The sequence below is a fragment of the Hyla sarda genome, chromosome 3 (assembly GCF_029499605.1).
Source record: "Hyla sarda isolate aHylSar1 chromosome 3, aHylSar1.hap1, whole genome shotgun sequence".
Classification (NCBI taxonomy): domain Eukaryota; kingdom Metazoa; phylum Chordata; class Amphibia; order Anura; family Hylidae; genus Hyla; species Hyla sarda.
Genome location: NC_079191.1, coordinates 80,667,613 through 80,683,861, shown reverse-complemented (window position 1 = coordinate 80,683,861; position 16,249 = coordinate 80,667,613). Strand labels below are relative to the sequence as shown.

Genomic DNA, 16,249 nt, shown 5'->3' with positions numbered 1-16,249 from the left:
TTTGTAAATTGTTTCAATTAAAAAATCTTAATCCTTCCAGTACGTATCAGCTGCTGTATACTACAGAGGAAGTTGTATTTCTTTCTGGAGGTCTTTTCTGTCTGACCACAGTGCTCCCTGCTGACACCTCTGTCCATATCAGGAACTGTCCAGAGCAGGAGAGATTTGTTATGGGGATTTGTTCCTGCTCTGGACAGTTCTTTATATAGACAGAGGTGTTAGCAGAGAGCACTGTGGTCAGACAGAAAATAATTCCAGAAAGAAATACAAATTCCTATGGAGCATACAGCAGGTGATAAGTACTGGAAGAATTAAGATTTTAAAATAGAAGTCATTTACAAAACTGTTTAACTTTCTAGCACCAGTTGATTTAAAAAAAAAATAGTTTTCCACTGGAGTACCCCTTTTAATGGGGTACTCTGCCAAAAAAATATCTTATCCCCTATCCAAAGGGGCCACTGGGGAGCCCCGTAATCACTGGGCCAGCAGTGGCGGTGCCCAGATCATGGAAGCTTGGAGCTTCAGCGTTCGTGATGTCACGCCACACCCCCATTCACGTCTATGGGAGGGGGCATGACGGCTAGTGCATAGCCATCACGCCTCCTCGCTTAGACATGAATGGAGGGGCATGGTGGCTGTAGTCGCCAGTCATCCAGCAGAAATCCGGCATCTTATCCCCTATTCTTTGGATAGGGGACAAGATGTTTTTCGGCAGAGTACCCCTTTAAAAGGGTTGTCCGGGTATTACAAACTTATCCCCTATCCACAGGTCTCCCAACGGTCGGACCCCCCGTGATCTCCAGAACAGGGCCCATCTCTTACCTTCCAGTGCTCCAGCCCCCATCTTCAGAGACGTCATAGTCTCTGCAGTGACAGCCAACTCAGATGGCGCAATCACTGGTCAGTGATTGGCTGTGCAGGCCATCACTGCCGAGACCAGTACATATTTCAGCTTTTCATGGATTTTAACCTGGTTTGGTTATTTAGCAGTACATACTGTTTAAAATATGAAAAAAGTACTATAATACAAATAAATATTCATAGCTATGTACCATATGAGAGAGTAAATATCAGACCTTAACGTGTCTCTACATATTACCCATGGCAACCTGCATTATCATGTATTTGCAGAAAAAGTTATGGGTTTCTGATCAGTATGGTCAGTACTCCTGAGATCCCCACCCGTGAGAACAGGGGTCCCGTGTCCACTTGGTTAAAAGAAGCGGTTAGACATGCAAAACAAAGACAGTGAAGTACAGTGTCTGCCATATTTTTATCAGGTCTCTTGAGATGAATTGCATGGCAGTGCACATGTCTAACCACCATTATATTCAAACCAGGGGAAACAGAACCTTTGTTTTCGTGATCACTTGATGTCCTAGCAGTTGGACCCGACCAACCAGACACTCATCACCAATCATATCGACATGTTATGGCTATATCTCATGGAAAACCCTTTAATATCCGATTAAAATGCTAATTGAACAGCACCTGAATGAGGTGAAGAATGTCATACGGTTGCATACATCTAGACATATGTCAGGAGATTTTTTTATAGGGAGGTCTGTATAAGTTATAGACCAACAGTCTAAATGATGATGCTCCCCCCTCTTACAGGTGACTGGTACGACACTGGAACAGTTAGTAAGAGAACTTACATGTGACACTAACACAGACTTGGAGAAGACAAGAGTTATCTGGATGTGGATTTGTCATCATATAGGTATGAATACAGTCTAATTGTTAGTACATAAGTGGAGAAGAATGCACTAGAATTTGGCCTTAAACTCACCAGAAAACAAATCTACATGCTGTACTTTTTATGGTTTTTAGACACATTTTAGAAAGTGCCTAAAAAAGTTGGTGAACGTAAGAGAAAAGTGTCTAGCATATTTACCAAAAAGCCCCATCATCTAGCCCCCTTTCTGATTTACAAGAGATTACACATCACATGCCTTGTCTACACGGCTTCCTGGCTCTACCCTCTTCCACCCTGTCTCAGAGAGGATTGTGTTTCACATGCTGGGCAGAAAATCTAGTGAGCAATAGAACAGCAGAGGTGTGTCTGGTTGTGTTGTGTATTGAATCAATTAGTTTACATTGAAATCTGCAGCTTAAAGGGGTACTCCACAGGAGCTGGCACCGGGAGCTTGTGATGTCATAGCCCTGCCCCTCATGAAGTCACGCCCTCAATGCAAGTCTATGGGAGGGGCGTGACGACTGGGGGCGTGACGAGACTTGCATTGAGGGGGTGGGGCGAGAGATCATGATGAGGCGGAGCTATGACGTCACAAGCTCTCGGCGCCGGCTCCAGCGTTCAGAACAGTTTGTTCCAAACAATGAGCAGTGGAGTACCCCTGTAAAATCTTCAGCATTAAATATGCACAGGAAACTGTACATGTAATTCCATTTCAATGAGCCGACCGCAGTGAAACATTCGGTCCGGTCGGCTCATTTTTGCCCCGTCTGCGCTTTTACAACCGGACCTAAAACCGTGGTCGACCACAGTTTTAGGTGCGGGGGAAAAGCACATAAGGGGCAAAAATGAGCCGACTGGACCAAACGTTTCACTCCGGCCGGCTCATTGAAATGAATTACATACGGGAGCGCATAGAAAGGCATACAGGAGCGCAAGTTTTTAGCTCTCCCCTGCCGTATGCGCTCCCGTATGGGGGAAAACGTAATGGGAACCCAGCCTTCTGACAAGACCATCTGACTTTGTAGAGGAAAACTGCAGCCAGCTGCACATTACTAATGTATAGGGGACAATGTGAAGTACCTGCATTGTTGTACTTTTAGTGGCGGTGGAGCTAGATACTGAAGCTCTTCAAAACTAAAATGAAGATTTTTTTTTTTTACTTTTTATTTTCAAATTTCAATTTACATAAAACTTTATACATTGTTACAATTAACTAGGTTAGACATTGCAAGAGGAAAATAGAGAAGAGAAGAGGGAGAGAGAAAAGAGAAAAAGAGGGAAAGAAAGAAAGGGAGAAAAAAAATAAAAAAAGGAGAAAACTAGGAAGACTAGAGCAAGAGAATTAGAGGGCTGGTTAAAGTATATGTGTCTTGGTATAGATAAGCCATTTATTCCACAAATTGAAGAATCTTGGGTTCTGATTGGTTATGAAGGCTATATGACGTTCCATATTACAATTGAATTCTATCTTGTTTATTAAGTTTTGAATTTCAGGTATTTCTTTAGAATTCCATCTAGCTGCTATAGAGGATTTGGCTGCTGTTAATACGTGTATGGCTATGGTGATGTCTGCAGGTGCGGACTCAGTAAAACCTAAGTGTAGAAGTGCAACCTCTGGGCCCCAAGGGAGATAGTAGCACAAATATTTGATTTAATAATGTATATTCTTTGTTCCAAAAATGTTTCATGGGGTAGCACTCCCACCATATATGGAGCATGGTACCTGTACTGCTATTGCATCTCCAGCATATGTTAGAGCATGTGGGGTCAATATGGTACAATTTTGAAGGGGTCATATACCATCTGTATAGAATTTTCCTGGATGTCTCCAAGTGTAAGATGTTATGGGACACTTTAGAAGTGATTCCAAATGCAAAAGTCCAGTCTGATTCCTCAAATGCCCTTCCCAGCTCTTCTTCCCATTTCGTGCACCAGGTTGGGGTATCCTGTTCTGGGAGCAGTGTCTTATATGCCCTAGATAGGCCCCCCCTAGTTAAGGTTGTATTTGCAAAAAAGAAGACATAGGGGGACTTTAACCGAGTGTATGAAATATGTGTAGAATTTAACAGGTGCCTAAGCTGTAAATATTTGTAAAAATCTAGATTAGGGATTGAAAATTTATGCCTTATGGTTTGAAAAGGTAATATACCGTCAACATTCGAAATATCCGAATATAAATGGATACCTCTATTCTTCCATGATTTATAGTTAGTATCTTTAATCACTATTTTTACAGCCTCCAAAGGTAAATCTTTAACCTCTTAAGGACCCAGGACGTATGAGTACGTCCTGGGTCCCGGTCCTGCGATATAATGCGGGTTCACACGGAGACCCCGCATCATATCGCGGCAGGCCCGGCGTCATAGTGAAGCCGGGACCCGCCTCTAATAGCGCGCGGCACTGATCGCTGTGCCGCGCGCTATTAACCCTTTAGCCGCGCTCTCAAAGCTGAGCCGCGCGGCTAAAAACGAAAGTAAAATGTGCCGGTTAGCTCAGGGAGCTGTTCGGGAACGCCGCGGTATAATCGCGGCATCCCGAACAGCTGTAGCACAGGAGGAGGTCTTCTTACCTTCTCCTGTGCTGTCCGATCGCCGAATGAATGCTTCAAGCCTGAGATCCAGGCTTGAGCATTCAATCGCCGAAAACACTGATTGATCCATTCCTATGGAGATGGATCAATCAGTGTAAAAGATCAGTTAATGCAATGTTATAGCCCCCTATAGGAGCTATAATATTGCATAAGAAAAGTGTAAAAAAATCATTAACCCTTTCAATTATCCCTTCCCCTAATAAAAGTTTGAATCACCCGACATTTCCAAAAATAAAAAAAACATTATGTAAATAATAATAAAAATAAACATATGTGGTATCGTCGCGTGCGGAAATGTCCGAATTATAAAAATATACCATTTTTTAAACCGCTCGTTCAATGATGTACGCGCAAAAAAATTCCAAAGTCCAAAATAGCGCATTTTTGATCACTTTTTATACCACAAAAAAGTGAATAAAAAGTGATCAAAAAGTCTGATCAGAACAAAAATGTTACCGCTAAAAACTTCAGATGACAGCGCAAAAAATGAGTCCTCAAAGCGCCCTGAACACAGAAAAATAAAAAAGTTATAGTGGTCAAAAGATGACCATTTTAAACGTATACATTTTCCTGCATGTATTCATGATTTTTTTTCGGAAGTGATACAAATTCAAACGTATACAAGTAGGGTATCATTTTAACCGTATGGACCTACAGAATAAAGATAAGGTATCATTTTTGACAAAAAATGTACTGCGTAAAAACAGAAGCCCCCAAAACTTACAAAATAGTGTTTTTTCATCAATTTTGTCGCACATTGATTTTTTTTCCCGTTTCACCGTAGATTTTTGGGTAAAATGACTAATGTCATTACAAAGTAGAATTAGTGACGCAAAAATTAAGCCATTATATATCATTTTAGGTGAAAATTTTTAAGAGTTATGATTTTTTAAAGTTAAGGAGGAAAAATTGAAAATGAAAAAACGGAAAAAGCCTGGGTCCTTAAGGGGTTAAGAGCAAGTGGCAGAATAGAATTCCTTACTAAAGGAAGTAGCCAAGTGGAAAAAGCAGCTTTCATAGTGGGAGATATACTTGGATAATATTCTACCGGTTAACCGTGAAGCCCACATCTCCAGGAAAAGTGAACCCGAAGGTGTGAATGAGCTTTCTATTTCTACCCAGGATTTTGAAAGATCTCCGGTCCACCAGGCCTTCAGCTGGTCAAGCAGAGCGGCGTAGTAATACCTCTTTAAATCGGGGCACCCTAAGCCTCCCCAAAATGAAGATATTTTAAGGATTATAAGATCAATGTACAGCAGAAATGAGCATTAATAATAGAATTACCCATGTAAGTTACATATTAAAGAGTATTTTATTCCTTTCTCATTATCTCAGAGTACGACACAGCAGGGTTAAAGAATAAAGGACTGGTATCCTCTGACCCAGAAGATGTCTTTAGGAACAAGAAAGGTGTTTGTACAGGATACAGCTCGCTCTTTGAGCACATGTGCAGGTGATGTTTATTATAATGCATCAGTCATATTACCAAAGCAATCTCTATATATCCTAGGATTTATGTCTGTCTAACAAATAGCGTAAAAAGACAAAACAAAATCACTATGGGGGAGATTTATCAAAACCTGTCCAGAGGAAAAGTTGCTGTGTTGCCCATAGCAACCAATCAGATTTCTTCTTTCATTTTTCAAAGGCCTTTTCAAAAATGAAAGAAGCGATCTGATTGGTTGCTAAGGGCAACACAGCAACTTTTCCTCTGGACAGGTTTTGATAAATCTCCCCCATATATCATTCAGTGTATACAGTTTTCCCTGCAGACCCTTTATGTCTCCATGGCAACAGACTACAAACAAGCCCTATGTTGTCTGATTCTGCAGTCCTTTTCAGGTTAACAGATAGTAGTTTCTTTCATTGTAGGACACATATATTTCACATGTATTTAGCCCCTTAACGACCACGGACGTAAATGTATGTCCTGGTGCGGCGGTACTTAGCACACCAGGACGTACATTTACGTCCTGTGTATTACCGCGAGCATCGGAGCGGTGCTCGTGTCATACACAGCAGGTTCCGGCTGCTAGCACCAGCCAGGGACCCGCCGGCAATGGCTGACATCCGCGACCATGCGGATGTCCGCCATTAACCCCTCAGATGCCGTGATCAGTACAGATCACGGCATCTGCGGCAGTGTGCATGTTAAAATATATGATCGGATCGCCCGCAGCGCTGCCACGGGGATCCGATCATCTGTACGGTGGACGGAGGTCCCCTCATCTGCCTCCATCCGTCTCCCGGCGTCTCCTGCTCTGGTCTGAAATCAAGTAGACGAGAACAGAAGATCACCGATAACAATGATCAGTGCTATGTCCTATGCATAGCACTGAACAGAATTAGCAATCAAATGATTGCTATAGATAGTCCCCTATGGGGACAAAAAGAGTGTAAAAAATAAGTTGAAAAATGTAAAAAAAAAAAGTTAAAAAAAAGTGAAAAATCCCCTCCCCCAATAAAAATGAAAATTGTCAGTTTTTCCCATTTTACCCCCAACAGCGTAAATATTTTTTTCATAAACATATTTGGTATCACCCTGTGTGCAAATGTCCAAACTTTCAAAATATAATGTTAATGATCCCGTACGGTGAACGACGTAAACGTCCCAAAAAAAAATCCAAAACTGCTGCTTTTTAGTCGCATTTTATAAAAAAAAAATCATAAAAAATTATCTAAAATTTTTACATAGCAAATGTGGTATTGATAAAAAGTACAGATGACAGCGCAAAAAATGAAAACGTTATAGGTGGTCAAAATAGGGTGATTTTAGATTACTGATTTTGTATAAAAAGTTTTTTTTTTTTTTAAGCAGTACAAAAATATAAAAGTATCTAGCCATGGGTATCATTTTGATCGTATTGACCCACAGAATAAAGAACACATTTATTTTTTACCGTAAAGTGTATGGTGTGAAAACGGAACCCTCCAAAATGTGCAAAATTGTGGTTTTCATTTGAATTTCCGCCCTAAAAAAATAATTTTTTTGGTTCGCCGTACATTTTATGGTAAAATGAGAGGTTTCATTACAAAGTACAATTGGTCACGCAAAAAACAAGCCCTTATATGGGTCTGTGGATGGACATATAAAAGAGTTATTGATTTTAGAAGGCGAGGAGGAAAAAACGAAAAAAGCAAAAATAAAATTGGTGTTCCTAATGACTGCTCATATACATAAGTAAATATACAGTAGTTAGTTTGCAGCTGCCAAATAGTATAACTCTATATGGGCTATAATGGTACCCACGTATTACAAATAACATTTCGCTTCTAGTGCTGGTGTATATTGAAGTGTTTTTATTGCACATTTATTTTTAATGTTATAATCTATACATATTCACTTATTGGTATTTTTACCATTGTAAATAAAAGTTGCCTTTTTATTGGGAGGGGTTCTTACAGTATTAGGAGTGTTTGTGGCCCTAGGGCCAATTAGTGTTGTTTTAATGTATGTACCTAGTAACAGAAGCCATAACAAGGAAGTACAAATTGTATTTATTACTATATGGTACTACTTTGAGTGAAACTTATCCCTCCATTAGACTTGCTGGTGTACTCTGCCAGTCAGTTAGTGGCTACAGCAAGGGGGCATCATTCAAGCCTGGGCAGTCAGTATCCGGGGACTCAGACCACACGTGGAACATGGTATTTTTGGAAGGACGTTGGCACCTGCTGGACAGCACATGGGGAGCTGGTCAAGTGGATGAAAACATAAGCAAGTTTATTTTCCAGTAAGTAATGCATGATTCACTGTTCAGATATCCCAGGTTAAAGGGGTACTCCGGTGAAAACCTTTTTTTTTTTATTTAATCAACTGGTGCCAGAAAGTTAAACAGATTTGTAAATTACTTCTATTAAAAAATCTTAATCCTTCCTGTACTTATTAGCTGCTGAATACTACAGCGGAAATTCTTTTCTTTTTGAAACACAGAGCTCTCTGCTGACATCATGACCACAGTGCTCTCTGCTAACATCTCTGTCCATTTTAGGAACTGTCCAGAACAGCATATGTTTGCTATGGGGATTTCCTTTTACTTTGGGCAGTTCCTAAAATGGACAGAGATGTCAGCAGAGAGCACTGTGCTCATGATGTCAGCAGACAGCTCTGTGTTTCAAACGGTAAAGAATTTCCACTGTAGTATTCAGCAGCTAATAAGTACAGGAAGGATTAAGATTTTTTAATAGAAGTCATTTACAAATCTGTTTAACTTTCTGGCACCAGTTGATTAAAAAAAAAAAAAAGTTTTTCACCGGAGTACCCCTTTAATAGGTCCTGTAGCTTGGGGACCCCTAGGCACCCTGTATGTCATCATATGATGCATTTTGCAGTGTTATGTTATAGAATTATTCACCTATAGTAACATTCCTTCAGGGAGAGATGAGGTCTATCATAAGGCTGTATGTCATTTCTGTTAGCTTTATATAGAAACTGATACAACGATGTGTATGTCTCTGTATGAGTGGATTATATATTTACACTACCTAGTTTATAGGCAGTGTATTTATTACTAGACATTGTAAAAATGCGCCAAACTTATTACAGTGGCTAAGGCTGTTTGGAAATTGCACCAGGCTTTTGTTTCGGGCAGCTTTATTTATCTTTTCTATTTGATAGCAGTAATATGGTTATGCACACAATTGGAGCTAGTTTTTAAATGATAACATTTTTAAAGGGTTACTGTTATTGAATTTTTTTTTTTTACACGTGATGCAGACATTTCAAAAGGTTTGATTGGTCAGGGTCTGAGTCCCGATACCCCTAACAATATCTAGATGTAGCTATGAGAAGTGTGTGGCAGCACATTGCACTCCAAGTTTTGACTGGTCATGGTTTGATTCCCAAAACTCCAACCGATATATAAATGTAGATGTGAGAAGTGTGTGGCACCACGTTTTACTCCATGGATTTATAGTGCAGCCTGTCTCCTAATATATAGATTTTCTCTCAGATTAGCACAAAAAAACCCTGATTGATTACAATTTTTGGCATATCTGAATGACTTGTCAAATTAAAAAAATAGACATTTTATATTATTTCGTTTTTATATTATTATACCATATATACTCGGGTATAAGCCGACCCGAATATAAGCCGAGGCCCCTAATTTCACCTCAAAAACCCAGGAAAAGTTATTGACTCGAGTATAAGCCTAGGGTGGGAAATACATCATCCCCCCATGTCATCATCCAGACCCCCGTCATTAACACCCCCGTCATTATCACCCTGTCATCATCCTCCTCGTCATCATCCCCCCCCCTTCATCATCACCGCTTGTCAATCCCTTCATCAGTGGTCTTCAACCTGCGGACCTCCAGATGTTGCAAAACTACAACTCCCAGCATGCCCACACAGCCATCGGCTGTCCGGGCATGCTGGGAGTTGTAGTTTTGAAACATCTGGATGTCCGCAAGTTAAAGACCACTGCGGCCTTCGTCATCATCCAGACACCCCTTTAGTTTTCTACTCACCTCCCCTCGGTGGGAAGGAAGGGTGAGCTGGTCCGGGCCATCTATGCTGCAGGGACCGTCCGGTGGGGAGGGTTAGTCGTTCCGGGCTGTCCATTTTCACCGGGAGGCCCTCTTCTCCGCTCCATGCCGGCCCCGGACTAGTGACGTTGCCTTGACATCGACGCACAGGGACGTTTATGTGCAGGGACGTCTGCTGCGCACGGACGTCCCTGTGCGTTGTCGTCAAGGCAACGTCACTAGTCCGGGGCCGGCCCGGAGCGGAGCAGAGAAGAGGGCCTCCTGGTGAAAATGGACAGCCCGGAACGACTAACCCTCCCCACCGGACGGTCCCTGCAGCATAGATGGCCAGAAACAGCTCACCCTAACTTCCCACTGAGGGGAGGTGAGTAGAAACCTAAAGGGGGGTCTGGATGATGACGAAGGCCACAGTGGTCTTCAACCTGCGGACCTCCAGATGTTTCAAAAACTACAACTCCCAGCATGCCCGGACAGCCGATGGCTGTCCGGGCATGCTGGGAGTTGTAGTTTTGCAACATCTGGAGGTCCACAGGTTAAAGACCACTGAGAAGGGATTGACAGGCGGATAATTCACTCGAAAAATCGTGCAGAAAAACTTGGCTTATACTTGAGTATATACGGTATATTCTTTTTCTATAGAACACTGATGGTATATGTAAACAGACACGCGGGTTGTCTCATGATGTGGTACAAGACTTTGCTCACAAATACCTTAGGGGTGCAATCTCATATAATTACTGTAGGATCGATTTATTACTGATGCTTTCCCACCATTTCGCCTTCTTCTTTTTTCTTCAAGGTACAATGAGTTCTATTTCTTGACTCATCCTGCTCTCTTTATTGGCGATCACTATCCTGAGAAAGCAGATTTTCAATTACTGGAGCCCAGAGTGTCCCAGAAGCAGTTTGAACAAAGTGTTCACTGCAGAAGCCACTTCTACAGCCTAGGACTGCTGTCCTCTCAGCCAGAAACAGCTGTTACTGAAACAGGTAAACATTCTCTATAGATCACGGAAGGTTTTCGCTTGCTTCCTCACGAAAGCTTTTTGTTCAGCAAACAATAAGTACGTTTTGTATTGTTCAGGCAGGATAAATGGCATCAAAACATTTGTGGACAAAGTAAACTAGTAAAAGGGTAAATAGAACAAAATATCATAAAGAAAACAGTGCAAATTTTATTTTGAAACACTTTAACCTTTTCATTTTGCAGCAGTTTTTGTTTCTTCACTTCCTTCTCGGCTTCTAAGATCAATCATTTTTTTTTTTTTATTGTTCAACCGTCATGTAAGTAGAAAAATGTGTAACAACAAATATGCAGCAAATACAGTATTTGTGACCCTACCCTAAGGCTAAGTTTCACTAGTTTTTTTTTCTGGCAGTTTTTGGAGCCAGAAGTGTATTCCAAAGAAATAGGACATATAAAGGAAGAACTTACACTTCTCCTCCCTTATGGATCCACTCTTGACTTTGGCTCAAAAACTGCCAGAAAAAAATAAAAAATAAGAAAAAAACAAGTGGAAACTTAGCTTACGTGTAGATGCCGAGCTCAGTCATTTAGTTTACATTGAAATCTGCAGCTCAAATAAAATATACACAGGATACTGTACATGTAAATAGACCTTTATTCAGTTTTTATTTTATTTTTATTTTGTTTAAATCATTTAATAAAAAGTTTGGACCTTTTGCCCAGCGGTGCATGGCTTACTTTCCATCTGTAAATCGAAGCCAAACTTTTGTCTATGTCTTTACACCAAAAAAGTTGGAGTTGGTGGCCAACCAGGGAGTCAAGTGTGATACTATGCAATTCCCTGAGTTATAAATACTGATCACAATAAGTCCCATGAGTGAGAACAGATGTGATAATAATTATAAAAAATATATATTTGTTTCCTCTAAAGTAACCCATTGAAACCAATTGCTTTTCAATGGGTACTCCGGTGGAAAACATTTTTTAGGTCTTTTTTAAGTCAACTGGCTCCAGAAAGTTAAGCAGATTTGTAAATAGTGTTGAGCAGCATAGGCCATATTTGAATTCGCGATATTTCGCGAATATATGGACGAATATTCGTCAAATATTCGCAAAATTTGCATATTCGTAATATTCGCGTTATATTTTCGCATATACGAAAATTTGCATATGCAATAATTAGCATAAACAAAAATTTGCATGTGCGAAAATTAGCATATGCAAAATTTTGCATAAGCGAAAATTAGCAAATGCGAAAATTAGCATATGCAAATTTTCCCATATGCGAAAATCCATACGCCAGTCTCACACAGTAGTATTAGAGCCTTCTTTACACCACATAAGCTCGAGGCAGAGAGAGGTGATCACTGTGATGTGTACTGTGAAAAAAAAAATATATATTCGTAATTACGAATATATAGTGCTATATTCGCGCATTGAGAATATTCGCGAGCAACACTATTTGTAAATAACTTCTGTTAAAATGTTTTAATCCTTTCAGTACTTATTAGCAGCTGTATACTACAGAGGAAATTCTTTTCTTTTGAATTTCTTTTCTGTCTGTCCACAGTGCTCTCTGCTGACACCTCTGTCCATGTCGGGAACTGTCCAGAACAGGAGAAAATCCCCATAGCAAACCTCTCCTGCTCTGGACAGTTCCTGACATGGACAGAGGTCTCAGCACTGTGGGCAGACAAAAAATAAATTCTAAAAGAAAAGAATTTGCTCTGTAGTATAGTGCTGCTAATTTGGTTATTTACAAATCTGTTTAACCCGGCACCTTCACTCCCCCCCCCCCCCCATTCTTTTGTAATTTTTTTGTCAGGTGAGCTGTAGTATTTATTGGTACTGTTTTAGGGTAGATGGGATTTTTTGATTACTTTTTACTCCATGTTTTCTGGGGTGTGATGTGAAAATATAAAATAAAAATTCTACTACTCTGTACAATTTGGTCAATGTGTTCTGGCTGTATTGACAACACCTTTGGTAGATTCTCACTGGATACATTTAGTGGCCTTTGTGTCTTTATTTTTGGTTTCTCTTACCTAATAAAGAACATTTTATTGTATCTGGCATAAGTACAGTACATGTGCATTATAAAAGGTAGCTAGGACCATGCACATGTGCACAAGCCATTTCCTGATACTCAATAAATGAAGGTTGTTATGATGGTCATGGGGGACAATATTTGTTTGTTAACTACATTTATGTTTTACCCAGAAAATGGGAAAATGTCCATCATGATAGAGAGTCGGCACAACCTGTCCTTCCTCTTCAACCTACAAGAAACGGAAGATCCTGGTCTGCTACAAGTCATGGGCCATGAAGTGAAGTTTGATATTTACCCTCAAAAGACTGGACAACAGATTTTACAAATTTATGCAAGAAGACAAGATACAAAAGAAGCTTACCAGATGGTCGTGGATTACAAAATAGACTGCAGGTCTATTCACACCAAAATAAAGATTCCTAAATGTCTTAGTAACCCTGTTGGTCCAAGTCAGTTGTCAGAGCAAACAGGACTTCACTCCCCTTCACACAAAGATCCGGTCATCTATACAGAAGATGGATGCTGTACTATTAGTTTTATGATGGACAAGGAGCTAAAACTTAAAGCTAGTCTCAAATCTGAAGAAGGAAAAAAGATTTTCAATCATGTCATTCAACATGTACAAGACCAAAAAGTGGAGTTTAGAGTTCATCTCCCACAATCTGGTCATTACGTTCTCAAGATATTTGAAGCTGTTATGGGGTATATCTGCAACTATCTTATAATATGTTCAAATCCCAAAATCAAATGTCTACCATTTCCTGGTTTATTATGTAACCCAGTTGGCCCAAACCCAGACACAATAAAGGCCGGTCTTCAGCCTTCACACCTGGACCCGGTCATTTATACTGAAGATGGATGTTGTACCATCAGTTTCATACTCAAGAGCTACATGAAACTGAGCAGCAGCTTGAAGTCTGACAAATTACAGACTATACTACATCACGTAATACAAAGGGCAGAAAAGCATAAAGTTGAATTTAACATACATCTTCCCCAATTTGGTTCTTATGTTTTCCAGATTTTTGACAGTAATAATGGATATATTTGCAATTACCTATTGCAAAGCTCAAATCCTCAAGTCAAATGGCCACCGTTTCCAACTATTCTCCAAAATCCAGTGGGTCCCAGTCCAGACACAGAACTGGCGGGACTTCTTAACCCCTCACATCCAGACCCAATTGTCCACACGGAAGACGGATACTTCACCCTTAGCTTTTCTACTAACCGAATACTGAACATGACAGTTAGCCTAAAGTCTGAAGACATACAGATCACCCCAAATGGTATGCATGTTATACAGAGCATACAGAAGCATAAGTTAGAGCTTAATGTTTATCTGCCAGGTCCAGGTTCTTATGTTCTCCAGATATTTGATGGAACAGCTGGATGCATCTGTAACTATCTAGTAAAATGTTCAAATCCCAAAGTAAAATGGCCACCTTTCCCTTCTAGCCTTCACAATCCTGTTGGACCAAATCCAGATACAGAGAAGGCTGGCCTCATTCAGCCATCACACCCTGACCCTATAATTCATTCAGAAGATGGTTGTCTCACTGTCAGTTTTGCACTGTTGCGGGATCTAAGTATTTTTCCTACATTACACAGTGATGAAGTAAAAGTGACACCAGAGATGACCCAAAGACATGTCTTCCAGACTCTAACAGAAGGCAAGGTACAAATCAAGGTACGTCTACCACAGTCAGGAACCTATGTTCTGCATGTGAATGTCAAACCTAAAAACAGTAACATGTACAAACACCAATGTAACTACCTCATCATATGCAAAAAACCCACAGTGAAATGGCCACCATTTCCATTAGCATACACAGACTGGGATGAACAATATGATCTTATTAAGCCACTGGAAGGTGTTCTACATGAAAACAACAATGTTGCCTTCAAGCTTCAGATTCCCAATGTTACTGAAGTGAGTGTAAAGGGCAAGGATTTATTTCCTTTGGTCCTGAGCAATGATGGTTACTGGGAAGGGTCTTGTAGTACAGAGGATTGTAACTACATGTATGTTGTTATAAGTTCTAAAGGTGACCCCACAACTAGGAAGTTTGTTTTGCAGTATCATGTGGGGGAGAAGAACCTGCAGAGAGGATGGAACAGAACTGCTTCATTGAGATGAATACATTTGCACTATTTATTATTTTTTATCCTATAGTGTTATTTTATATGACATTTTTATATAAAATAAATCTTTCTATGTATTGTTTGTATTCATGCTAACAATCAACTGTAACATACATTGGTAAAATACACTAATTTCACTGATCACTAAATAGGCTGACCAATATACTCTTTTCATGACCTTTGAAACCTGTTGAGACCAGTCACAGAAATGTTTTCCTATTTTTTTTAATATTTTATAAATAAAATAAATGGCAGCCATGCTGGGTCTACCAAGTTGTATAGGCACGTTAACAAAGCCATCTGTTAATATCCAGGAGGAAACAAGGGTGTGCATTAGGGCTGGGTGGTATACCGGTTCATACCGAATACCAAAATTTTTGTGCTGCACGATATGAATTTTAACCCATACCGCAATACCAGTTTGGCCCCTCCCCCTCGGGAATGAATTATCATCCCAGCGCTACGCTGTCCCCACATCAGGGAATTAGTCATGTGTGACCCGCGAGCGCTGCTCTGCCTTGCCAATTAATTATCAGCCCAGCGCTGCGCTGTCCCCATCGGGGTAAATAATCACATGTCACATGCAATCGCTGCCCTCCTCATCCTCCTGTTTGTTGCAGCCACTGGCAATGACACTCTATACTGTGCGGTATCCCTATGCTGTATCCCTATGCCCGGGCTGCAAAAAATAAACAAAATAAACTTTAACTCACCTCCCGTTGGTCCGGTACCGGCCTCATCTGCTTCCTGGGGACAAGAATGTCGAAGAGCCGTCAGCCTATCACCGGCCGCAGCTATGTTCCACCTCGGCCGGTGATAGGCTGAGCCAACTGTCATGTAATTAGCCGTCCAGAGGATTTGGATGATGAAGCCCCTTCTGCACCCAGCTCCCAAGTGAGATCGGCTTCATCATCATCGAGTCCTGTCTGCCCGTCATTGATGTCCTCCTCAGGTTCCTCAACAGTGTCAGCTTCAGGAGCCTGAATGCTCGCAACACCACCTCCCATGCCACTCTCCTCATCACTACTTGCCCGCCTAGCGGAGGAAGCGGCGGATGTCTCCTCCACTTCTTTGCTGGACAGTAGCTGCTGACTGTCCTCTAGTAGATAGTCCTCACTAAATAGTGGAGCTGAACCCACAGCATACGATACTTCTGGAGGGAGGGAACAGCATAGGACAGAGGCAATGGGAGGACAGGGACTGCTCCCGGGCCATGCCAACTGAGGGTTGTGTCTGAAGAACTCACCGACTGTTGACTGGGGAAATCAGATGTCACTTGTGATGAAGTGGATGACCGAGTTAACCAATCGA

At 40.9% G+C, this 16,249-nt stretch overlaps 1 protein-coding gene across 1 annotated transcript in view; it reads left to right on the top strand.

Moving 5' to 3' along the window:
- Positions 1-14,939, top strand: part of LOC130360974 (kyphoscoliosis peptidase-like) — a 60,681-nt gene extending 45,742 nt beyond the window's left edge. The window contains exons 9-13 of the mRNA XM_056563534.1: positions 1,618-1,723; positions 5,625-5,742; positions 7,835-8,023; positions 10,579-10,769; positions 12,967-14,939. Coding sequence (XP_056419509.1) covers positions 1,618-1,723; positions 5,625-5,742; positions 7,835-8,023; positions 10,579-10,769; positions 12,967-14,933 — 2,571 coding nt within the window. The 3' untranslated portion in view covers positions 14,934-14,939. The remainder of the gene's footprint in view (positions 1-1,617; positions 1,724-5,624; positions 5,743-7,834; positions 8,024-10,578; positions 10,770-12,966) is intronic.
- The last annotated feature ends 1,310 nt before the right edge of the window (positions 14,940-16,249 follow it).